The 26610-nt window shown below is 42.4% G+C and overlaps 2 protein-coding genes across 2 annotated transcripts in view; one reads left to right on the forward strand and one right to left on the reverse strand.

Moving 5' to 3' along the window:
- The window catches only part of LOC129818856 (GTP:AMP phosphotransferase AK3, mitochondrial-like), a 33517-nt gene extending 23749 nt beyond the window's left edge, over nt 1–9768 (reverse strand). The window contains exon 1 of the mRNA XM_055875135.1: nt 9164–9768. Coding sequence (XP_055731110.1) covers nt 9164–9311 — 148 coding nt within the window. The 5' untranslated portion in view covers nt 9312–9768. The remainder of the gene's footprint in view (nt 1–9163) is intronic.
- A 1850-nt stretch (nt 9769–11618) lies between these two features.
- rcl1 (RNA terminal phosphate cyclase-like 1) lies at nt 11619–25589 on the forward strand. Its single transcript, XM_055875132.1, has 9 exons — nt 11619–11811; nt 12301–12372; nt 12895–13070; nt 15377–15451; nt 15708–15832; nt 16069–16194; nt 18960–19116; nt 22592–22695; nt 25417–25589. The coding sequence occupies exons 1-9, from the start codon at nt 11682–11684 to the stop codon at nt 25568–25570; spliced, it is 1119 nt and encodes a 372-aa protein (XP_055731107.1). The 5' UTR covers nt 11619–11681; the 3' UTR covers nt 25571–25589.
- Nucleotides 25590–26610: the final 1021 nt, after the last annotated feature.

The raw sequence follows: 26610 nt of genomic DNA on the forward strand, positions 1-26610 counted from the left end.
TGGTCATTGGGAGGGGAAGACGGAAGCGGGGGGTGACTATGGTGGTGTGGGGACAGCGTCCGGAGCCTGAGCCACCACCGTGGTCAGCTGCCCGCCCAGGCCCTCCCCTGGACTTTGTGCTGGTGCGCCCGGCGTTCGCACCTTGAGGGGGGGGGTTCTGTAACGTTCCTGACCTGTTTTATGTTGTTTTTGTATGTGTATATGGTCAGGGCGTGAGTTTTGGGTGGGCAGTCTATGTTTTCTGTTTCTATGTTGGTTTTGGTTGCCTGGTATGGCTCTTAATTAGAGGCAGGTGTTTTGCGTTTTCCTCTAATTAAGAGTCATATTTAGGTAGGGTGTTCTCACTGTTTGTTTGTGGGTGATTGTCTTCCGTATCTGTGTTATGTTTGCACCATACGGGACTGTTTGGCTGTTCGTTCGTTTTGATGTAGTCTGTTCCTGTCCGTGAGTTTTACGTTTAGTTAGTTAAGTTCATGTTCAGGTTTCGTCTACGTCGTTTTCTTGTTTTGTAAGTGTTTTGTTTTCGTGTTGCCGTCGTGTCGAATAAAAGGATGGCTTATTTCCCTAATGCTGCATTTTGGTCCACTGATCCTTCTCTCCTCTCCTCGTCCGAGGATGAGGAGAACGACAGCCCTTACAGTTGGAATCAAACCTGATCATAACAAACTAATTTGAGAGCCCAAAACATAGAATTTCGAGGGCAGACCAGGGATTTTGGCACCACTAGCTTGCTACGCAGTAGTCGATCAGCAGAGCTCTTGACTCGGGGGCCTGCTTGTGCTCTAGAAACTCATATTTAAACCTGTAAATACATTTGTTTATTATAAAAAGCTAAAATGTTGATACAAAAACCTGTAATTAAAATGACGACGTCATTTGTGTAATATTAGGTGGTTTCTACATTGTGTAAAAGCACTACCTATAGAGATGCATTACATTGAACATTCGACACGGTCTCAAATGTGTGAGAGTGAAGACATCGCAAGGGATACGTCATTCATTGCTATGATCATTGATCTTCGAAGCTATCCCCTTTTCCTTTCTTTCTGTGCCCCCAAATGTTTAGATAGTGTCACAAGCCGGCTCATAGCCTGTGACAAAAATGAGGGGACACGAACAACAAGTATAGGCCAATTCAAAAGTGTTCTTTATTATTAAACAAACTATTAACTTAAACTAAGAAACAGGAATGAGGTGTGGATGTATCATAATGTAAGGTGTATGTAAAGTGCATGGGTGCATGAATATGTGTGTGTGAACATGACTGAGTGAAAACTATGCAAAACTAAAAAGGAACAAACAAATCATGAGCATACCTGGAGGAGCAGAGAGAGAGAGAGAGCAAGACAGGGAGAGGTGATTAGTAAGCAGTTTTATACCCTGAGCCCAGGTGGCTCCAATCACTTAACGACCCTCCTCTGCCTGCAGGAGGAACCGCCCCCTGCACTGCAGAGGAGGAGCCGTGACAATAGAGAGCCAATGAAGTAAAAGGACTCAACAAGGTGTAAACAAATGTCTGGTTTTGGAACGACCCGTGACATGGTTTACGAACATGGCCTAAAAACGAACTTGTTGGTCCAGCAGCCACTGTGGCAGGTAGATGAAACAACTTGCCAGCCACTCACAATTCTTACCAGCCAATACATTTATTTTGTTTTTCCAGGTTCCTGATTTCCCCTAGTGTTTTTCAGGTTTTCACACTCAAAATCTCACATTTTTAAAATAGAAAAAACAACTCAATTTGATGTTCTAAGTCCACAACCTTAAACCACATCAGGAGTCTGGAAAAAAATATATATTTTCGCTTGCACACCTCAATAGACTGGTGTTTGGCTGGCGCTGTTTCTGTACTGCATGCGCAATAGCAGAGATTACGAAACAAAAAAAGCCCCTGATTAATACAAATCATCATGATATCATATCATATGTGTAGGGTGCTGTCTTTCGGATGGAACGTTAAACGGGTGTCCTGACTCTGAGGTCATTAAAGATCCCATGGCACTTATCGTAAGAGTAGGGGTGTTAACCCCGGTGTCCTGGCTAAATTCACAATCTGGCCCTCAAACCATCATGGTCACCTAATAATCCCCAGTTTGCAATTGGCTCATTCATCCCCCTCCTCTCCCCTGTAACTATTCCCCGGGTCGTTGCTGCAAATGAGAACGTGTTCTCAGTCAACTTACCTGGTAAAATAAAATAAAAAAATAAAAAAAAATATTATTCTGACAGGTAAGCCTACTTTGCAGTTAACATTTCATTTGGAAAGTTTTATGGGAAAGCCTTTAGAAATTACTGTTTTGGCATCGCTAACTGGCCACACAGACACAGGCATTCCCATACCATTTAAGTATTCAAAAAGTTGCAGGAAATATAAATCACTGATGCATTCTTTAATATGTAGTCGTTGGATTGAACGAATCTGCTCTCACTTTTTTCTCTACGCACAACAGCACAGTGAAGCCTATTATTTCATAAATTATCATCTGGGTGATTTTTTTTCTCGGGTTGCACTGCTGCTCCCAAAATAAAATGTCAGGTAACACAGCAAAATATCTAGGAGCATATGGTCGAACTTTAGAGTCCTGGTCGTACCCCATCAGAACGCAAAATGTAGGATTGTTTTACTCCAATGTTTGTAAACAAAGTAAATGTAAACATTATAGCCTAAAAACATGGTTTAAACTATAATTTTGATATAATGGATGGTCAGTCATTGCATCCATACAGGGCTGGCCCCTAGCCATAAGTGACATAAGTGTCTCCTGACCCCTCCTGTCTCAGCCTCCAGTATTTATGCTGCAATAGTTTATGTGTCGGGGGGCTAGGGTCAGTCTGTTATATCTGGAGTACTTCTCCTGTCTTATCCGGTGTTCTGTGTGAATTTAAGTATGCTCCCTCTAATTCTCTCTCTCCCCTCCCGGAGGACCTGACCCCCGGGACTATGCCTCAGCACTACCTGGCCTCATGACTCCTTTCTGTACCCAGTCCACCTGGTCGTGCTGCTGCTCCAGTTTCAACTGTTCTGCCTGTGGCTATGGAACCCTGACCTGTTCACCGGACGTGCTACCTTGTCCCGGACCTGCTGTTTTCGACTCTCTCTCTCTACCGCACCCGCTGTCTCTAACTCTGAATTCTCGGCTATGAAAAGCCAACTGATATTTACTCCTGAGGTGCTGACTTGTCGCACCCTCTACAACCCCTGTGATTATTATTATCTGACCCTGCTGGTCATCTATGAACGTTTGAATATCTTGGCCATGTACTGTTATAATCTCCACCTGGCACAGCCAGAAGAGGACACCCCTCAAATCCTGGTTCCTCTAAGTTTCTTCCTAGGTTCCTGCCTTTCTAGGGAGTATTTCCTAGCCACCGTGCTTCTACATCTGCATTGCTTGCTGTTTGGGGTTTTAGGCTGGGTTTCTGTATAGCACTTTGTGACATCTGTTGATGTAAAAAGTGCTATATAAATACATTTGATTGATTGATAAGCGATTGCTTAGGGCCCCTGGCCACTAGGGTGCCCCCGACCATTTATCTATATTAGGGTCTTTCTATAAAAGAGGGTACCAGTGAGGATTTCCTACATTGGACAACTTGTTACAACTGTTGATAAGTCATTAATTATAATCAGCCATTTTGTTTCATGTCATTACATTAAGATATAGTGGTGATAATAGCCAATAGCCAGTGCCGTTTAAGATGAAGGAGGACAAAAGAATATTCCATGAGCATGGCCTTATTTCTATTACAGCATATTGCATGACTGTCATTCATATTCCATTTACCCAGTTCAATGTAACAGTGATATGTTTAGGCTACTAAATGATAATTTCCCTATACTCATGAGCTTGCTACAACCTAGCCTATGAATGAAAGTTTACAACGTAGGTGACACAGTTCGAAATTAAAATTTGAGGTGACAGAGACACATGGACAGACAGTGACACATTCAATACCACCTTGCACACTCCTGCCTGCATCTAGCTGATATAGGCTGTAATCATTCGTCTGTTGCAAACGAGACTTTCTATTGGACAAATTCAGGTATGTTTACATGTTTTGTTCTGTTTGCTTCCATTAAAACAAAAATTTCAACAGAATCGGCAGAATAAATACACCGCTGATCACGAATAAACACAGTTCACTTTCATAGCAGCCAAGTTGTATTCCTTCTCGCACTCTCCTCCTCTCACCTTTTCCCTTCGCTTGTTGACTTCAATGCACAACACATCAGCTGTATGTGACCAGGCCAAAAAAAACTTTCCAAGCCAAACCATGTCATAACCGCTACACACAGCCTATATATACACATCGTTGTCACCATATTAGCTAAAGTAACGTCATAGTTAACATAGCTAATAGAACTAACACGTTAGTAAACCCAGTACAATCATGCAGTAACGTTACAGTGTACAGTCAGTAAGCAGTTTAGCACTTACACCGGTGGTTAAATTATACATTGAACTTGAACCCTGTAAGAATCCTGGATCTAGCTGTCAGACAGTTTTGTTGTATAGAGATCTCAGAAATGCAGTGTAACTACGTAACATTTCTTGTCTCCTTATGTTACGGGGTGAAAACAGTTCTCATGGGCACACAAATCCTAAATAGTTTTTGCATCGCAAAATGAAATGCTTCTAACTGAAAGAGTCACCTTAACTTGATACTTAAAACCTAAATAATACTTGTTGGATGCGCATTTGGTGTCCAGCTGATTAGCTACTCCGTGATATTTTCACACATCTGATCCGGGAAGAAATTTGCCAAATGACAGTCCAGTGATGAACAGCTTTGGTGATAGCTAATGCACTGCAACAACAGCCCAAGTGCTGGAAAAAAATATGTTTGCGAGGATTGTCCAGAATATTTTGGTACGCCGGTGAAGACAGTTGTGCCTGGATCCACGTTGGATCCAATATCCCTAGCGAATTGATGTTGAGCATCTGTTATTGTCTGCTTGATTTACAGCAGGGTCTTGTTATATTTAACAGAGAAAGCATCAAGGTAATGAGTTCATGTTTTCACATGTTTTTGTGCCTCGGATTGGACACAGTCTACTATGCGCAATTGTGTAGGAAAGACTATTGTGCAACACCCAGTGCTATTCCTATTAATTAAGTCGCTCTGGATAAGAGCGTCTGCTAAATGACTTAAATGTAAATGTAAACGTAATTATTCTGGATATTATGACAAATCACATAGCCTAGTGGGCTTCTTCACAATATGATTTGGTAATGAAATAACATGACAAATACATTTTGGTTGTCCCATGTTACACCTGCAATTTTAAACAATACAAGGGGCTTAGTAACCTAGTTGAACTTCGAGCTCAGAAATACAAGTACTGGAATAGGCGTACCTTGAAAATCAGACATTTCCTTAATTTGGTGCTTGAAAAGTTCTTGGCATTATTGTAGCCAATGTATAAATTCTCCTGCTCCCATAAAATAATCTGTGATTTCATTTTTGATCCGTTTTTGTAAGAGATTTGTCCACTTTCGTTTGTGTCCCGACACTTCAATTGAAGTGTGTTGCACTACTCTGTCGCGGTAAAACCATGTGCAGTTATTATGAGGATGACATCTAATGTTGGCTTCTTTTAATCACTCCATTAAAAATGAACCTGGTTTTTGGCCACTTTCTCATCATAGAAACACAATGGTGAGATTCAAACGGTGAGATTAATGCTACCCCTATTCATGGCTTTATATGTGCCTGAGTCGGCCACAAAGGCTACAGAAAGAAATTATAATAGGCGACATGCATGCATACACACAATCTATTTAGTCAGGTAAAACAATGTCCACATTATTCTGACGTGAAACTTCATGAAAATCCTTTTTATTTCAGTTTCAAACTATTTTGAAATGTTGATCCCAATGTCACACACTGGCCCAATTATTTATAGAAAGACCAATGTACAGTGCCTTCAGAAAGTGGTGGTATGTACACCGAGGAACTTCAACTTTCCATCTTCACTGCTGTCCCGTCGATGTGGATATCGGGGGTGCTCCCTTTGCTGTTTTCTGAAGTCCATGTTCATCTCTTTTGTTTTGCTGCCCTTGAGTGAGAGGTTATTTTCCATGACACCACACTCCGAGGGCCCTCACCTCCACCCTGTCTCATCGTTGTTGGTAATCAGTGCTACAACTGTTGTGTCGTCTGCAAACATGATGCTTGAGTTGGAGGTGTGCATGGCCACGCAGTCGTGGGTGAACAGGGAGAACAGGAGGGGGCTGAGAACACACCCTTGTGGGGTCCCAGTGTTGAGGATCAGTGGAGTGGAGATGTTGTTTCCTATCTTCACCAACTGGGGGTGGCCCGTCAGGAAGTCCAGGACCCAGTTGCGCAGGGCAGGGTCAAGACCCAGGGACTCGAGCTTACATTTGTATTTTATTTAACTAGGTAAATCAGCAAAGAACAAATTCTTACTTACGACGCTGGGACAATTGTGCGCCGCCCTATGGGATGATGAGTTTGGAGGGTACTATGGTGTTGAATGCTGAGCTGTAGTCAATGAACAGCATTCTTACATAGGTATTCCTCTTGTCCAAATGGGATAGGGCAGTGTGATGGCGATTGCATCATCTGTGGACCTATTGGGGCCGTAAGCAAATTGAAGTGGGTCTAGGGTGACAGTTAGGGTGGAGGTGATATGATCCTTGACTAGTCTCTCAAAGCACTTCATGATGACAGAAGTGAGTGCCACGGGGCGATAGTAGTTTAGTTCAGTTACCTTAGCTTTCTTGGGAACAGGAACAATGGTGGCCATCTTGAAGCATGGGGGGACAGCAGACTGGAATAGGGATTGATTGAATATGTCCGTAAACACACCAGCCAGCTGTTCTGCGCACTGAGAACACGGCTAGGGATGCTGTCTGGGCCGGCAGCCTTGCAAGGTTTTACACGTTTAAATGTTTTACTCACGTCGGCCACGGAGAAGGAGAGCCCACAAACTTTGGTAGTGGGCTGCCTCGGTGGCACTGTATTGTCTTCAAAGCGCGCAAAGAAGTTGTTTAATTTGTCTGGAAGTTGTGAGGTTGGACCCAGGTTCAGAGAAGAGACCAGACAAGGTATCAGTGGTTCAGGATAAACATAATACTTTACTGAGAAACAGTCGCCGCAGGATCACAGTACACTTGAAAAACAACAAACACTAAGTCTCAAAAACTCACTCAGGAAACGACCGCACATGGTAAACAATTCAACAGTGAGTCTTTCTGGGTAAGTCTCTAAGAGCTTTCCACACCTGAATTGTGCAACATTTGCCCATTATTCTTTCCAAAATTATTCAAGCTCTGTCAAATTGGTTGTTGATCATTTCTAGACAAATATTTTCAGGTTTTGCCGTAGATCTTCAAGCTGATTTATGTCAGAACTGTAACTAGGCCACTCAGGAACATTCAACGACGTCTTGGTAAGCAACTCCAGTGTATATTTGTGTCACACCCTCATCTGTTTCACACGTCTTTGTGATTGTCTCTACCCCTCTCCTGGTGTCACCCATCTTCCCCATTATCCTATGTGTATTTATACCGGTGTTCTCTGTTTGTCTGTTGCCAGGTCGTCTTGTTTGTCAAGTCAACCAGCAGTTTTTGTATCAGCCCCTGCTTTCCCCAAATCTCTCTTTTCTCGTCCTCCTGGTTTTGACCCTGAGGCCGCATGCCTGACCACTCTGCCTGCCGACCTGTACCTTTTCCCAGTCTCTGGATTACCGACCTCTGCCTGACCTGAGCCTGCCTGCCGTCTTGTACCTTTGCCCCTGTTGCTGTAATAAACATTGTTACTTCGACACGGTCTACATCCTGGTCTTACCTTTATCCTGATAATTTGGCCCTGTGTTTTAGGTTATTGTCCTGCTGAAAGGTTAATTTGTCTTCCAGTGTCTGTTGGAAAGCAGACTGGACCAGCTTTTCCTATAGGATTTTGCCTTTGATTAGCTCTATTCCATTTATTTTTATCATAAATACCTACCTAGTGACAAGCATACCCATAACAGCCATACCCATGTCAGCTTTTCTTTCTCCTACGCATCTACCAATAGGTGCCCTTCTTTGCGAGGCGTTTGAAAACCTCCCTGGTCTTTGTGGTTGAATCTGTGTTCACTGCTCGACTGAGGGACCTTACAGATAATTGTATGTGTGGGGTACAGAGATGAGGCAGTTAAAAAATCCTGTAAAAACTATTATTGCACACAGAGCAACTTATTATGTGACTTGTTAAGCAAATTTGTACTCCTGAACTTATTTAGGCTTGCCATAACAAAGGGTTTAATACTTATTGACTCAAGACATTTCAGCGTTTCATTTTTTATTAATAAAAAAAAAATGAGTGGCTATTGTGAACTTATTTAGGCTTGCCTTAACAAAGGGGTTGGATACTGATTGACTCAAGACATTTCAGGTTTCCATTTTTAATTTATAAACATTTCAAAAGATATAATTCACTTTGACATGTTGGCATTATTTTTTACATTATATGGTATATATTCTGGGGTATATACTGTATCTGTATATGCCCAGGGCCTGACCTCCAGGGGGGCCCCATTGATTGTCACCACTCAGATATCCTATTAACATGGCATAAATCATGACAAAATGTGTAGAATTTCAGAAAAATAGCTTTAAACTGCTCAAATGTATCTCCACCTCATGCTAAAATTCAGAAAACTCCAACATTTTCTCAACCCCCATGACAAAAGGTGTAGAATTGCAGGAAATTTACTTTAAAACTAAAAATATATATATTCGCCTTAGGCGAATGCCAGCCCTGCATCGATAGCTCTTGGTTAAATTTCTCCAGCCCCAATCCCTCATATTTTTACTGAAACGGGCGATAAAACGCGTTGTTATTGTTTCTACTGTTGATTGCGGCTTTAAACCATACATTCATATTCATTTTGATTTATGATTTGAGTTATTGAAAGTAACCCTATTTAATAGCCAATCACACAAACGTAAGAACATGATAGCAACATCTATCCTTTATAATGTGACAACTGCTGCGGTCATGCATGAGAAAGACACAAGCAAGTTGGAACATTCGGACTACGTCGAGGAAACTGACTAATGCATTATGCATTACTTCAAAATCAGCCATAGCAGCCATTTCCGTTATCTGCGTAGGTGGGTTGGTCTAGAACTGCACTCTGATCTAATCTTACCTGTTTTGGCTTTAATGTTGGCCCTCAAAAGGTCCCCACTTGAAAGGTGCATTAATCCGAAACTTTTTACTATGCGCCCTGACACAGTGCCTTTCCCCGAGCCCGGAGGTCCCATGATAACCGCCCGGAATATCCGTTGTAGAAGCATTTTCCAATGTTGTTGTTAATGTTGTAACCACCATATAAAGAAAAGTATTGTCCTTCCCATTAAACTGTTATTTGTGCATTTACACAAGGAAACTTCCGTTCGAGCGGCCTTGGACGTCAAAGTCTATCCACTGTGCGCAATCGTGCAATCGCATACTGTGGGCGTCTCCTGTAGTAGTCTTAGCTTGTCCCTTCAAATGATCCTTCAAATGATTTTTTCTGAAAACCTTGACGCGGATAGAGGAGGAGGTAGTTCATAATGAGAAAACAGCTTCGGCTGGCTGCATGGCTGGCTGCGCTGCACGGAGGGCACGTGAGGACGCTTAAATCCGTACATCACATCCACCGAGTCAATGATGTATCATATGAATGGCGATTAACAATAATAAATATAAACTAACGACCGTGATATAAACCCTGGATTCATAGCCGCAGAAAGTAAGGGTGCCGAGGGTGCTGCAGCACCCACTGATAAATCAAATCAAATATATATTTATATATTATAGATAAAGAGATTTTAATAAAAAAATTACGACGAAAATCTACCAAATTAGTGCACTAGACCTTTATTACTCCTTCATTCGCAGAGACAAATAGTCATCAGACAAAAATGTTCTGCAGCAGTGCAGTTAAAGATAAAGAAAACAATTATAATAGAAATGCGGAATAGCGATGAACAATAACGAGTAAAAATAACATGGCTATATACAGGGAGTACCAGTACAGAGTCGATGTGCAGGGGTACGAGGTAATTGAGGTAGCTATGTACATATAGGTAGGGGTAGACAACAGTGACTAGACAACATGACAGATAATAGACAGTAGCAGCAGCGTATGTGGTGAGTGTGAAAGAGTGTGTGTGTGTGTGTCTGTGTGTGTAGCGTCAGTATGCGTGTGTGCACTTATGTGTGTGGGGGTGTGTGCGTGTGTTGGGGTGTCAGTGTAAGTATGTGGGAGTGTGTGGGTAGAGTTCAGTGGGGGGTGGGGGGGAGATGTTCCCCTGGGTGGCCTCCCGGGTGGCGCAGTGGTCTAGGGCACTGCATCGCAGTGCTAGCTACCACCAGAGTCTCTGGGTTCGCGCCGAGGCTCTGTCGCAACCGGGAGGTCCGTGGGGCGACGCACAATTGGCATAGCGTCGTCCGGGTTAGGGAGGGTTTGGCCGGTAGGGATATCCTTGTCTCAGTATGTAAAAAATGTAATAAAATGTATGCACTCTACTGTAAGTCGCTCTGGATAAGAGCGTCTGCTAAATGACTAAAATGTAAATGTAATGTTCAGGGTCCTGTTGGTTCCAGACTTAGTGCACTGTTACCGCTTGCCGGTAGCAGAGAGAACAGTCTATAGCTTGGGTGGATGGAGTCTTTTACATTTTTTGGGGCCTTTCTCTGACACCAGGGAGCTCGACCCGCATAGATGGAAACAGAAAAGACTGAGCCTTTTGGGTAAAACACTGGGGTAAATCTAGCCCATTCATAGAAGCTAACTACCTAACTAACTTTAGCATCTATTCCTGATGGTATCTTCTGGCCGGTGGAGTTTTGTTCTGAACATTAACACGCATCGCTTGTGGTACGGTTTTGGAAACATCTTTCATATCAGCGATAAATAATAATAAAACAACTTAAAAAGTTAAATTACAACACACCTTTATAGGGTTAGTGTTCCCACACGGTGATATCTCCATGTTACAGCGCTTGTTTACGGAAGACAGAGGCGACCTGTGCTAATTACCTATCTAACGTGCTTGAAGTGTAGTTTGTCGGCTGGAGGCACACAACCGTATGGATCTGTGCAAACCTGCTACAGTAAGTGTATATGTTTTATTTTTACATATTTTTTGTTGATATGAAAGATAAGTTCCATATGTTTCAAAACCCGTATCGCAACCGATGATTATTGAAGTTTCTAAATGTTAAAACAGTGCTTAAAGCTGAGAACCCCTGGGATAAGGCAGAATGCCTTGTTTAATGTCTTGGGTTCTCGAGAACAATGGTATATCCTGTATGGAAATGCGCCATAAGGGTATGTGTTTTTTACATAGGCTTTTATTTGGACCAAAGACCATTTGGACAGAGAATAAATAAATGAATGAATAATTTCTGATATTTAACCACGGTCAAAATGTTTCTCATCACGGTGTGATGTATTTCTGTCACAGTGTGAGCCATTAACCCACTCTGACTGAACTTTGTGTCCTGTGGTGTTTGAGAAAGCTCGAGATAACTGGTTTAAAGCAGTGCTAGGGCGCCATCTGGTGGTTAACACGAATACTCCGTTTAAAATGTCCTTTATGTCCCTCGTGGCGTCCCGTAGTTAACCCTTTACCCTCTCGACTCCCCATATTGAAAACACGTGTGGAAATATCAACAGCATGGCAAGCCAGGGACTCACTTACGATGGTTGTAATTTTTTCAGACAACGACTAGTGTTATCAACTCTAAGTGGCAAAAGAGTCAAAATCAGGAACATACGATCTAAAGATGATAACCCAGGACTTAGAGGTAAGTGGACTGCAAAACACCAGTGTGGCGTCGCATTATTACATATGGCTAGCATTACTTAGCTAGCTGTTACTACGCAGTTAACGTTCATCCATTCCAGCACGCCCAAGTAGACTGAATTGTTGCTTTTTGGCACCAATGCCATATAAATGAATCAACCAGCTAAGTTATTGGACAACATCTAATGCCGGATACAGTAGGACCATAGCTACATAACAATGATCCTTTTTGAGGATTTTGTTAGCTAATATTAGCTAGGCAGCAGTCACTACCCAGCTAGCATTTGTGTTCAACCAAAGACTAACACTCCTTTGGTTCAGCTCTATAGAAGATCATGCTTCTATAAACACACACCCTTAATTCTGCAAAATATCCCATAGCTGTTTGTAGACAGTCAAGTAAATGCTGCATATGCCTAATAAATAGATAAGGTTGTTATTGGGGTTTGAGCTACACTTTTATTGACACATTTTTTTGTGAATGTTCTAGATTTTGAAGCCAGCTTCATCCGGCTTCTGGACAAGGTAACCAATGGGACCAGAATAGAAATCAACCAAACAGGTAAACCATGGGAGGATGGATACACAGACCACAGCGTATGTCATGCTCACTACTGAATTCCAATGTCATTTGGGTTTGTTTGTGCTCTGCAACCACCTCACTTTTGAATGCATGCATATACACCAAACTGTTTTCTTTACATTGGGAAATGTTTCTATATGTTTTGTAGTCCGTGGCGCCCCCAACAGTGTCATATCTGTTGCAACGCAGCATTTGCAAGGCGTGATATGCACATGCTCGCGTGGGTGTAGTTGCATCTGTTTACATGCACCAAGTGTCTACTTTCGATGTTGTTCCTAGGCATTTCTCTACGTCCATTTTTCAACTTCTAGACCCAGAGACTAGGCGGGCCAGGCTTATGTCCCTGTCCTGGGCCATGTTCATAAGGGCACATCGCAGCAGGGCATACTGCAACGGAAAACAACAGTCTGTGCTTCCATTGGACAACTGTATGCACTACCATCCAGTTTGAAAACATTCTCTCCGCACTGAAAACAACCCTCTCCTCTCTCTGCCCTGTAGGTACGGTGCTGTTCTACCAGCCGGGCCTGCTCTATGGTGGTGTGGTGGAACATGAGTGTAACACCCAGCGGTCTGTGGGTTACTACCTGGAGGCTCTACTCATGCTGGCTCCCTTTATGAAGAACCCTCTGAAGGCTGTGCTGAAGGGGGTCACCAACGACCCGACAGACCCCTCGGTTAGACCCATGTTCCCTTGCTTATATATACATGTGAAGCGGCTGGCTATGGGGCAGTTAAAAGATTTTGTGGGGTGGGGGAGTGGTCCAAAATAGCAGGAGATTGTCAAATGTATTTATTTTTGCTTTGTTTTTTTATTTATTGGGCACAGGGGGAGGTAATGTGTGTTGGTGCCATGGTGAAACTTGCACTCCTTTAAATCTGAAATGATTGGATGGTGAAACTTGCCGGCCAACCAGAAAAGAAAGACGAAGCGTTTTGGCCGTTAAGTCGGGTCAGGACAATCCTTGTCCTGAAAAGACGCCTTGTTTTATAGTTGGGAATGGGGGAAAAAATGATTTTGCAAGCAGTAGGCATTTAGAATTAAAAGTGGAGCTAATAGTTACGCCATGACATCGCGTGCCCTGCGTACCTTCAAACTTATTCTGTGATCATCATTTATTCGAAACACTTTGTCGCAATAATGTTAGCCAAAAGAAAGATCCACCCCTGTCGAACGAATACAAATGTTGTCGATCTTTAGAAAATGTCTCCTGTCTGCCGTTTCCATTTTATACTAACGTTCAAAAGTTTGGAGTCACTTAGAAATGTCCTTGTTTTGAAAGAAAAACACTTTTTTGTCCATTATAACAATATCAAATGGATCAGGAATACAGTGTACTTAAATAACTATTGTAGCTGGAAGCAGCTTTTAATTTTTTTAATGGAATATCTACATAGGCGTACAGAGGCCCATTATCAGCAACCATCACTCCTGTGTTCCAATGGCACGTTGTTAGCTAATCGAAGTTTATCATTTTAAAAGGCTTTTAGAAAACCCTTTTGCAATGATGTTAGCACAGCAGAAAACTGTTGTGCTAATTAAAGAAGCAATGAAACTGGCCTTCTTTAGACTAGTTGAGTATCAGGAGCATCAGCATTTGTGGGTTCGATTACAGGCTCAAAAGGACCAGAAACACAGAACTTTCTTCTGTGTAGTCCTTAAATTCTGACGTGCACTTTGAACATGTTAGAACAACTGTCCACGTTTACTTTTCCTCGGCCAACAAGACGAGTAACGAACAGCGAAATCACTAGCCTATGTCAATCTACTATAGTAGAAAACTTTAAGCTACCTATGATATTAGTCAGCTTGTCGATAAAGTAATAGCCTATTCCCAACAGACTGGGACAGTTGTGGGACGATAGATCCCAAATTCATACAACCAGTAGGTGCAGGTTACATAAAAAATGTAAAAAGCGATATCTGATACAACAGATCAGAACGTTTAGCTTAAAATGTTGATCGACTATTTCTTCACATAAGTGCAGCAATGCGCACAAAGCAGTAGGCTATGCGGAATGTTCCATAATGCAATTAGCTTGGAAACACTGTTGTCAAAAAAGGCACCACACATGTGAGCGGTTTCGTGTGACAGAGATGAAAATATCCGTTTGAAATTTAGAAAGAGAGGAGATCTAATGGGCTACTTTGATGCAAGTAAGACATGCTTCATAATATGTATTGAAACGTTCAGGTTTCAACCCAATGAAGTATGTGTTTTCAAAATGCGTACTGCCTCCGGTTCATTGCAAAGTGGTGGGTGACGCGCTGGAGGAGTCTACCTTCCATGTCCGTTTGATGCAGCGTTCAAAATAACTCTGAATAACTCTCTGGGGGGGGAGGGAGAACTGGGGAAGAATCGCTTTGAACCGTCATCCAACTCGGAATTCCAACTCAGGCCTCTTTCTAAAAGTCAGACTTTTTGACCTGAAGATCAGAGTTCCCAGTTGTCATGAAAGCACCACAAGATGCTGCCAATTAGCATCAAAATAAAAAAAATAAGATTTCCCCTAGCTGATTGTCTGCAGCCGGCTTTGGTCGTAAAATAATGGAACAGTTAGGGAGAGTGAGCTTGTGGTCGGCCGTCCCTCAACCTTCTTGCCCCGCGTGGCATCGACTGTGACACAAGTCAATTCAATGAGAGCATTGTTTTGGTTTGTAAAACAGAGTTGGAAAAAGTGGCTGAATTGTCCTTTAAATTGTTATGATGCAGGGGGGGGGGGGTTGTTAAATTGTTATGATGCAGGGGGGGTTGTCAAATTGTTATGATGCAGGGGGGGGGGGGTTGTTAAATTGTTATGATGCAGGGGGGGGGGGGGTTGTTAAATTGTTACGGTGCGGGGGGGGGGGGGGGGGGGGTTGTTAAATTGTTAAGATGCAGGGGGTTGTGATTTCCACTCGGTCACACATGCTGAATGGAAACATGCTCGTAAACGTTGTGTACGTGGAAAACCAAACCCCTTCTCTCGCCCTTCCTTCCAGGTTGACCAACTCAAGTATACGTCCATTCCTGTGATGAAGAAGTTTGGGATTGATGGAGAGGGGCTGGAACTGAAGGTGAGGCTTTTAGAGCACATTCCTAGCATTAGTTTGTATGGGTTTACCTGTATTCATATGATATATAGCAGTTATACTGTCTTTGTCTGGGACTCTACGTTGGTATGTGGTGGAATGTGTTATTGGTATGTTTTAGAGCATTTTGGGGGGGGGGGGGGGGGGGGGGTTTTGCAACTTGCCAAGCTGTTGGAAGAATTGTTTCTGAATGATTTTACCTGGTTAAATAAAAAAAGATGATTGTGTTTCCTGTGTCCAGGTAGTGAAAAGGGGGATGGCTCCAGGTGGGGGAGGCGAGGTGCTGTTTACGTGTCCCGTTCGCAAGACTCTCCGCCCCGTCCAACTGTCGGAGCCTGGCAAGATCAAGCGGATCAGAGGAATAGCGTATCTTTTTCAGTCTCTTAATTAAATGTTTTGAATGTTTTGTCCTTTCTCTTATGGTGTTGTCGAGAGTCTTGACACCCGCAAAATGTATGGCAGTTAGGTCTTTGTCTTTGTTTACATTCTTGTCTTTTTCTGTCATTGTCACCTTGCTTTACCTGGCTCATATAACACAACTTTATTGATCCGTTCTACGGAGACGACGGAAATTGTTACACCCCTTGACATTGGTCGCACAGATACTCTGTTAGAGTCTCTCCACAGATGGCCAACAGAATAGTGGACTCTGCCAGAAGCATACTGAATAAATTCATTCCTGATATCTACATCTACACAGACCACATGAAGGGGGACAAGTCTGGAAAGTAAGTCATCGCCCTGCCTGTATCATATTCATTAGTCCGTAGCGTAGGGAAACAAGGTAAACCCTGTCCGTTTCAGTCAACCGTGGTCTTTCTCTGGTGCTGTAACTTTGGCCACTAGATGGGGCTATAGTTAAGAAACGCTGGAAGATTTCCTTTTTGAGAAAGGAGGGGGCAAACAGTGCTCAACTAGGGATTGTTAATCGGTTAGCTGCCGAAAATACATTCGACCGGTCATGCTTATTGGTCTAGGTTCATTTGCATAGTTTAGTGGAATGAAATTGGACCGTGTTTGTTTTCGTTAGTTCGTCTTGTGTCTTATTTATCACATGCATACCATACGGCGCATAGGTTTGAGTGGAATAATATCACCTGTCGGACGGCGAGAGCTGCAGCCGGTTGCTGCTGGAGTGAAACGTGTTCTTATAAGCCCAGTCATTGCGCAACAATTCAAATTGCATGTTAAAAGTAGTTTTGATGGCCTTGATGAAAAGGAGGATCCCAGCTTTCTATTGATACAATTTTTTTTATTTCTCAACTCCTAATTGAAGCCCGTCCTTCTTTCGAGTGCATAGGCAATACGTTTGGCAGGCTATCGGCATGTTATCCGCCACCGTGCAATTAGAGGCAGTATGCATTTTGAAAACATATACTTCACTGTTTGAAACCTGGAAGTTTTACTTCAAATTATGAGGCGATGTCTTACCCGCTTCAAAGTAGCCTAGCCAAAATCCGACCTTAGAAACATGGAGGCAATTAGTTTTATAAAGACTTCCTCATATGCCATTGAAAACAGGATTTCTCGCCTGTTCTATTGGTTTTCATATCAACTTTATTTCGTTTGTCCAGAAGCCAAAGGCACAATCCTAGTCGTATTAGCAACCCATCCAATTTGTTGCATCTTTAGATTCACTCTCTAAGTTTCTAGAAGAGCTTTTCATCTCTGTCACGTGTCACATCAGGTGTGCTGTTTAGAACTGTGTTTTCCAGTGAATTGCGTTTTGGCAAATGTTTTACATTGCCTGCATCATTAGTAGTTGTTAAATAGTATACACTACATGACCAAAAGTATGTGGACACTTGCTCATTCCAAAATCAAGGGCATTGATATTGAGTTGGTCCCCCCCCTTTGCTGCTTTCCACTACATGTTGACAGATTGCTGCAGGGACTTGCATTCATTCAGCATTAGTGAGGTTGGGCACAGATGTTGGGCGACTATTCCTGGCTCGCAGTCGGCATTCCAATTTATCCCAGAGGTGTTCGAGGGGGTTGAGGTGAGGGCAATGTCATTGTATGCTGTAGCGCTAAGATTTCCCTTTACTGGAACTAAGGGTCCTAGCCCGAACCACGGAAAATCAGCCCCAGACCATTATTCCTCCTCCACCAAACTTTACAGTTGGCAGTATGCATTGGGGCAAGGTAGCGTTCTCCTGGCATACATCAAACCCAGATTCGTCCGTCAGATAGTGAAGCGCGATTAATCACTCCAGAGAATGTGTTTCCGCTGCTCCAGAGTCCAATGGCGGCGAGCTTTACACCACACTAGCCGACGCTTGGCATTGCGCTTGGTGATCTTAGGCTTGTGTGCGGCTGCTCGGTCATGGAAACCCATTTCGTGAAGCTCCCGACGAACAGTTCTCGTGCTGACGTTGCTTCGAGGCAGTTTGGAACTCGCTTGTGAGTGTTGCAACAGACAATTTTGGGGCGCTACGCACTTCAGCACTCGGCGGTCCCGTTCTGTAGTCTTGTGCGTTCTACCACTTTGCGGCTGAGCCGTTGGTTTCCCTAGATGTTTCACTTCACAAAAACAGCACCTACAATTGACCGAAATGTGCATCCCTAATCAAAATCGATTAACAATGTTCCCTTTTGATGATCTTAGTTTTCACTGCTTAATCAACAGCCAAAGCATACATTTCTGATGAGGCACAATCTTGTTTATCATATTGAAACATTTGTCATCAGTCATGTTGATCACTAGTGCTGAGCAATTCTACTTGTTTTTTGATTTTAGGTTATAAATTATAATTTTTTACATTCATTGTGGGTTGAATGCTGTAACAATACAGAATAAAACGATGAAAGTCCCATGATGGTAGTGACTGCCCAGTACTGCTTATCACTTATTAACCATAATTTATTCACATTACTTTACTAAAATGTTTTTGTTGTGTATATTACATTTGTTTCAGGCCTATTTGATGTCTTGGAACGAAATAATAAAGTCCTCATCTCTATAGAGCTGCTGACTACGCTGTCTGACAACCACTATTTTAGTAGTTTTTAATGTAAATAAGGCATACGTTTATGACTGCTGAATACCAACTATCGAACAACTGCTCTCTCTCTCCCTAGATTGTGCATTTTTCAAGGCCCTTCTCTCAGACCAGCAGGCGCGCAATGGATTATGGTCATTGTAGTTAATTACCACATTTTCTGCGCTAAACTATGTAGAAAGTTGTAGGATCTGATTTATCTCGAGAAACTGCACATTGCACTCAGAAAAAGATGGAACTAAATGGAATTCCAATAATGGAACAGACGTCGGTCAATTTGTTTTAAAAATGGGGGGAAAATCACAAATGTTGGTTAATCACTCGGCGCTAATGATCACACTAACAAAAGTTGTTCTAGTCTACTTCAAGGTTCAAGGGTACTGTTTCGAGTAGCAAATAGTAGCTAGTATTTCACTTAGTGACGCAAACGCTTATTGATCAGGTTGTTTCCCCAGAAAACCGTTCTATCGTGGCTGATTTCTCTCCCTCAGGTCTCCAGGCTTTGGCCTGACCTTGGTGGCCGAGACCCTGAACGGGACGTTCCTGAGTGCAGAGCAGGTTTCCACCCCCCAGGGGCAGGGAGACCCTGTGCTGCCTGAGGACCTGGGAATAAACTGTGCCAAGCTACTGCTGGAGGAGATCTACAGGGTGGGTGACACGCGCGCGCGCACACACACACCACCAATCGAAACCCAAGCCACAGGGCGTGGTGCACTTAAACATTTTTTTTTTTTTTACAATATGTTTTAGTAATTTAGCCGACGCTCTTATCCTGAGCTACTTAGAGTAGTGTGTACATACTTTTTTTTGTACTGGTCCCACCTGGGACTCGAACCAGCAACCCTGGCGTTGCAAGCGCCATGCTCTGCCAACTGATCCACACAGGACTCCTGTCAACCGTGTTTTAAATCGACTTGTGGCCCTTGAAGTTGTTGTCGACTTTAAATGTACTATTTAACCATAAAGTCCCATGGACGCCTGGACTATCATGTCTAACTGTCATTACAGCTGTTGAGTACATACCAGACATTAAGTGTCTGGACTTGTTAATTCACACATTCAAATCGCCATCTGTTTCAAGGCTAAATGCTTGCTATTCTCAGTGTGCGGCATTTACCCTCGGTGGTGCACAGAGCGAGTGAGACAGCCGTCTCTCAGAGCTCAGACTCAGCTCATCGTTACAGGGAATGTGGGTAAACACTGTTTGTTTCCATGTTGTGATTGAGTCAAGCCCTCAACTGTGTTACAGAGACTTATGTGTCTGACAGACCCTAATGTGCTCTGTGGACATCTGGCCCCGTATTTGCGAAGCGTCTCAGAGTAGGAGTGCTCATCTTGGATCAGGTTCCCCCCTCTAAAACATTATGATTTTAAAATACAAAACTGATCCTAGATCAACACTCCTTCAAGACGCTTTGTGGAAATGAGCCCCGAGTTGTGAGATGACCAGTGCCTGGTTGGTTTTCTCACACAACTCAGAGACACAATAAAGCCCTGTGATGTGTTGAAACATTTTAAGACTGTTGTGATGTCAGTCTCTATAAAGTGACTGTACCAATCTAGACAACATTACACCGCAGTTCTCTATTTAGAGAGAGGGTTTTATAGTTGATAGTTTCATGAAGAAATATGTTCCACGTCTTTAACCAGCGTAATTCTAGAAGGGTTAATGTTGGTTAAGTGGTTTTAAGGCAATGGATTATAAATTGAAGTTCACGCTATGTCTATAAGTGGTAATATGATAACGATGTGATGCAAAACTCGCCTCACGTCTTAGAAAATGCACAACTCCCCCCAAAAAAAAGGCACTTTATCCCCCCCAAAATAATAATATTAGCTGCCGAGTCTGTGACTTGACTTTTCTCCTCCTGACTCACACTGGTCACCCTCTTTCATAAGAGCATGTGAATCCAGTTAGCCAGGAGAATTTGATGATTCGTTTTGAATGGTGAATATTGTTGCTCACTTCACTACTAAGCTAGGCCCGTGGAGAGTGACTGCTTCAATCTCCTCATTGGCCAAGAGGAGGGAAGACTAGGAGATAGCCACTGGTGTCTCCTGGGAATGGTTGTTTGAAGCATATAAGGGTGGTTGAGTTTCTTTGGGAGGACATGCGATGCACATCTGTTTGTTCAGTGGCTAATCAGTAGTACTGGCTGGCAGGCAGCAAGCGTAGTGGTCGTAGTAAACGGGAGATCTGTTTTGGAGCGCCTGTTGAGATGAGGGACAAGGAGAGTGGCTGTAAGTAGTGGTCTTTTATATTTGAATAGTTATTCATCTCTTTTAGAGTTCAAATCAATACAATGGATTTGGCAAACTGTTAAATATGAAATGAAGTAGGTAAACTTGAACTGTTCGGTTTTAGATTATCTGATAGTATTCGTCCAGTAACTCACCCATATGTTACCTTAATGTCAGAATGTCTTGCGCTTTGGTGGTTTTCTATGCATGATGACAGAAAAGCAAGATGTCAGCCTTTTAAATGTTGTATTCTGTGTGGTTGAGGCAGGCTACGCCTACGCATCTTAGACGGGATTGTAACACTCCCTTTGGCTTCTTCAAAATATTAGGCAAAATCATTTCTAGTTAAATCAAAAATCATTTCTGTACCTATGTGGGATAATTCAATTTGACCATTTCTTTTCCACCAGTTGTTGAGATACCAAATACACTGGGGTCTGAAATTGTTGATAAAGTTAAGAAAAATATATAATATAAATGCTGAACTACATTGTATGCTTTTAAAGAAAGGGGGAATGTATATTTTATACTAATACAATTGCTCTGAGAAATATATTTTGTTCAACATGTAATTTAAAAAAATCTCAAAGGTAGGGACTAAAATTGACACACCTGTTTTCAATCACCTTGCGAGGATAATGGCACTGAGCCTTTTTCTTCCCAATTACAATCTTGTCTCGTCGCTGCGACTCTCCAACGTGCTCGGGAGAGGCGAAGGTTGAGTCATGCGTCCTCCGAAACATGACTCGCTAGACCGCGCTCCTTAACACCCACTCGCTTAACCCGGAAGCCAGCCGCACCAATGTGTCGGAGGAAACACTGTTCAACTGACCACCAAAGTCAGCCTGCAGGCCCCTGGCCCGCCACAAGTAGTCGCTAGAGCGCAACGTGTTTAGGTTAATTAACATTCAATTACCGTGAGACCGGCAGCTTGACAATCACCGGCTGACAAAATGCCATGACCACCACAGCCCTACTCAGGATGCAATGTTGCTGTTTGAATTGTGAAAAATGACTGTTTTAAATGGTAGGTCCAGACCATGCGTTATTTGATTTAAACATTTATCTTATGTCCTTATTCTGTTACATTTTATCAGCAGTCAGGACATGCCTTTCCTAGACAGATCATCGGGTCAGACTGACTGTCTGGCGGTTACAAACAGTGAATTGTTTGGGATCTCAGTAGTATCATGGAACACATAATGGCTGGAGACAATGTTGCCTTATTTATTTGAAAAACTGATTGAAGTGATTGAATCATATTCATGCTGATGACCAGATGTCGGGCATAAAGAAGGCCACTGCCACCGCATGCTCGCACAGCACGGGATTCACGGCCAGACTAGCCTCCGTGCTCTTCAGTACATCTAAGATGTTGGGTTGGGCAACCCTGCTGTGTGCCCTGCAAGGCTTTTACTGTGCGGCGCCAGTCAAGTTCAAACCATCTGTCACATCACGATGTCGTCACCATCGACGATGGCTGTCAATTATCGTCGCTAGACACTGCTATTGCCCAACCTTACTAAAATGTCATATGTCCAGAAGCTACAAGGGGATTGACAGATGATTGGACTGTAACCCTGTCTGTCTGGGGAGTCTGAGTACTGAGTACACTTCAGTATTAGAGTTGGTGTATTTGTTGTCTCTACCATTTTGAGATTGTTCGTGTTCCTAGTTTGGTTATGTCCATTTTTATTTTTGAATAACAGAATGATCAGTCTAATCTGCTTTTTGTTATCTTCTAAGTGAGGCCGTGACGCCACATGCGGTCTTATCTTCGGGGGGTATTGAGCTTTTCGGGACCTCTCCCCTTGTGACGTCGGTGTGTTATGTTGTTGTTTCTGACGCACTGACACCCCCCACTCTGCGCGCTCTTTTTCAGGGCGGCTGCATCGACTCAGCCAACCAAAGCCTGGCTCTCGTGTACATGGCCTTGGGTCAACAAGATGTATCTAAAGCGCTGCTCGGCGACCTCTCTCCATACACGTAAGTTATTTATTTATATATATATATTTTTTTTTACAGTAAGCCGTTTGGCAGGACCTGCGATCCAAAGTTCTCTCCTATAGCAGGAATTTAAACCGGCTGTGGTTAAACCAAAAAGGGACTAACCTGACAGTGGAAAGCAAACAAGTTGTCATTTACGATAAACCCATGGCCACATTTTTTAATCTTTTGTTTGACGATTTTTGCAAAACATTTAGGGTGAATACTTCTGCTTCTTCTACGAACTTCAAAATCATGTTTTATTAGTACATCTGTTTTTAATGTTGTATTTAATTATTTAGTGAGAACATTTTGATCAATTAAATCAAATCCATTAATATCCTACAGATGCGGTCGAAAATATTGGCACCCTTGCACTTTAGAACGGAAAAACATTTTCTGATTTCTCTTTTCAAAACTGGTTGAGTGGCTTTTTTTTTACCCTGTAGGCACCTGCAACTTACCACAGGTGAGACATGACACAGGAAACAAGCATTTGCCTCCAACCAAATTAATTAAAGTGTTTGAATGATTTAGTCCAGACCAAAAAAAATGTTTGGATCTAAAAAAAAAAAGATATATAAAACAAATACACGTGTGAACACAGTTTTACATTTCAATATATTTTAGGAGAAAAGGTGAATCGTGCAAGGGTGACTATATTTGACTGCATCTGTAATAGAGAAAGTTAAGACTAAGCCATAAAGGTAAATAACTGGTATCCGTCGGTCTAACATGTTGACATTTGTACATGTATGTCGGTGTGTGCTTCGGCATTTTATCCCCTGATAGCATGGCAGTGATAATGTGGCTGTCGGGGACAACGGGTTCATCACCCCTCATCACCCCTTCTCCTCGCGTAGGGTTTTTACCGGTTACATTCGCCCACGGTTGGCTCCATGTGAACTACAATTCCGACAATGTTTTTTCCGTTTAGAAATGTCGATCATCGCTTTCGAACCGGTTTTCGAAACATATGCTGATATGCCCGTTATCAAAATCAAATGTTATTTGTCACATGCGCCGAATACAACAGGTGTGGACCTTAGTGAAATGCTTACTTACAAGCCCTTAACCAACAATGCAGTGTTAAGAAGATACCTAAAAAAAAGTAAGAGATAAGAATAACAAATGATTAAAGAGCAGCAGTAAATAACAATAGCGGGACTATATACAGGTGTTGAGGTAATATGTACATGTAGGTAGTTATTAAAGTGACTATGCATAGATAACAGAGTAGCATCAGCATAGGAGGAGGGGACAATGCAAATAGTCTGGGTAGCCATTTGATTAGATGTTCAGGAGTCTTATTGCTTGGGGGTAGAAGCTGTTTAGAAGCCTCTTGGACCCAGATTTGTCGCGCCGGTACCGCTTGCCGTGCGGTAGCAGAGAGAACAGTCTATGACTAGGGTGGCTGGAGTCTTTGACAATTTTTAGGACTTTCCTCTGACACCGCCTGGTATAGAGGTCCTGGATGGCAGGAAGCTTGGCCCGGTGATGTACTGGGCCTTCCTCTGACACCGCCTGGTATAGAGGTCCTGGATGGCAGGAAGCTTGGCCCCAGTGGTGTACTGGGCCGTACGCACTACCCTTCCCGATCAGCAAGAAATAATAATTCAAATAAAAAAGATACACTTTCTGTCACAGTTTTGCACCTTCATTTGACGAAATACACTTCCTCCCCAGTTACGCTTACACACGGGTGTTCAGAGCAAGCTCGATAGCTAATCAACAATTTTTTCCCATGGCGAAAATGTGAAGCAGACCACATTCTTTGGTCCTTTTAAAAAACCTGCTGTATGTAAAATAGTGTGCTATAGCTTGGAAAATATTCACAGCATAATGTTTGTTTCCAACATAAGGGCTGTTTTCCTAAAGCATCGGGGATCTTTTAAAAAAAAAAAAAAAAACTCCCCTGAACAGAAGATGCTATTGTCAATATGAATGGGTTCCAGTCCTCTCAGTCAGACTATGAACTGTCCATTTTCAGTTATCATGGTACCGGTGCTGTGTCCCTGTCAAGTACAGTACTATGATAACTGAAGATTGGCAGTGCCATCTCAATGGTTCTCTGAGCACCTTCTGAGGCAGCTAGGCAGGTCTTATCGCTCTCTGGGCCTTTTTTCTGAGTGTGGGTCATCCATTTTTGGATTCTGAGTTCTCAGTATTGATGTTCTACAGTATGTTTGGACGGTCCATCCGTTTCCTGATTTGTGTGTATATGTTGTTGTGTATGGGTGATCATAAAGACCTTTGAGCTGCTGTTTGGTGTTTTGAAGGCATTCCAAAGCACACACTGTCCACGGTCAGTGCTTGTCCCCGGTCATCTACTCTGACATCACACACCGGGTCAGGGGTAGTGTTGCAAAATTTCGGCCATGTTTTGTTCCCGAATTCCAGAAATCCTGGTTGGAGAATTCCAGATTTCCTGCTTATTCCCTCCTAATTTCAGGAATCCCCCAACAGGGATTTCGGGAAAACAATGGAATTTATTGAAAGTTCCTGGAATTCTGCCACCCTAGTCAGGGGTCAGTGCTTCTCAGTATTCCAGTGTTTGATGTCCCTACTGGCCTTTATAGCCTTTTTCTAGGATGCTCTGGTGTTTTGTATTTGACTCTGTTGTAAAATAACAAATCATCTCCATGAGGTTAGCCTGACTTGTGTTGTACTGCTGTATTTGAGTAGCCAAGCCACGCACCTAAACTCTCGCTCTCCTCTCAGGATCGAGTTCCTCCGACACATGAGAGACTTCTTCCGGATGATGTTCAAGATCGAGACTCAGAAACCATCGGAGGACGAGAGGAAAGGAGGAGACAAAGTACTGATGACCTGTGTTGGAGCCGGCTATACCAACATCAGCAAATCAATCAAATAAAGACTGTACAGTATTTTTCCACCTGTGTCATTCTTGAATTGCGGTGGTGTTTGAAACATAATTTATCTCTAGATTTTTATTTAAATGTATTTGGGCACGTTCTAAATCAACTGTCAGCTTAATGATTTTAAATAATTTGTGCAATTAGGATAACATTGTCCAGTAGGAGTAGTAACACCAATAAGACATTTTATGTTGAGGATATTTGTAAATGCTCAAATCTAAGGTCACTATTAACCCTTAAATGATGCGATGAATAATGTTGCTCGCAATGTTATTTCACTTCATTTGAATTGACTAACACCAAGTGAGGGTTTGGATTTAAACACACCAAATTATCAATGGTATCCTCAAATTGATGGCATACTAAAGGGTTTCTTTAATAGACCCCTCCTGATAAATCTGCCACTAGTCGGAATACTCAATGAACTTATCTTAGCATTTCAAGGCGGTAACCCCAATTACATAAGACTGAGGGACAGACATTATACAATAAAAAATATGTATTTTAATAGTCTGTTTTTATTGACCTATACAATATATTAAATACATTTGTTCACTTTCTAGCATTCAAAATAATAGATATCTTGAAATCCCAAAAACATGGCACGACAACTTTACTCATCACTACTGGAACAAGCCAATTTGCATACTCAAAGTAGATTTAAACAATACATAAACCAAGTTTTTCATTATGTTGATCATTGATAAACAGTTCAATATAAACAAAAGCATGTATGATGTGTAACTATTTGTGTTGTATGGTTGCAAGGGATCTAATTAAAATACGTTTCTCATAGCAATACGGGAATCTGTAGGATTTCCTCCTGGGCATGAATTTTGACCACATTTCCACTATGTTCATAAATTCAGTATTCATTCTATATAGCTGAGCATCTCAAATAGAACTCTATCGTCTTTCTTTAAATCTACACCGCATATACCATGTTGAACAAACGTGCGTCGTTGGCGAATCATTTTGATTCGTGTCTTGTAACCGTTGCCAAATAATGACGTCAGAGAGCACAAAACATTAAGAA

Source organism: Salvelinus fontinalis, chromosome 21 (genome assembly GCF_029448725.1).
Source record: "Salvelinus fontinalis isolate EN_2023a chromosome 21, ASM2944872v1, whole genome shotgun sequence".
NCBI classification, from domain to species: domain Eukaryota; kingdom Metazoa; phylum Chordata; class Actinopteri; order Salmoniformes; family Salmonidae; genus Salvelinus; species Salvelinus fontinalis.

Coding starts and splice junctions, on each gene's coding strand:
- rcl1 (XM_055875132.1), top strand. CDS start 11,682: ATGGCAAGCCAGGGACTCACTTACGATGGTTGTAATTTTTTCAGACAA. Junction 16,195..18,959: donor AAGGGGGACAAGTCTGGAAA/GTAAGTCATCGC, acceptor TCTCTCCCTCAG/GTCTCCAGGCTTTGGCCTGA. Junction 22,696..25,416: donor GGCGACCTCTCTCCATACAC/GTAAGTTATTTA, acceptor CTCTCCTCTCAG/GATCGAGTTCCTCCGACACA.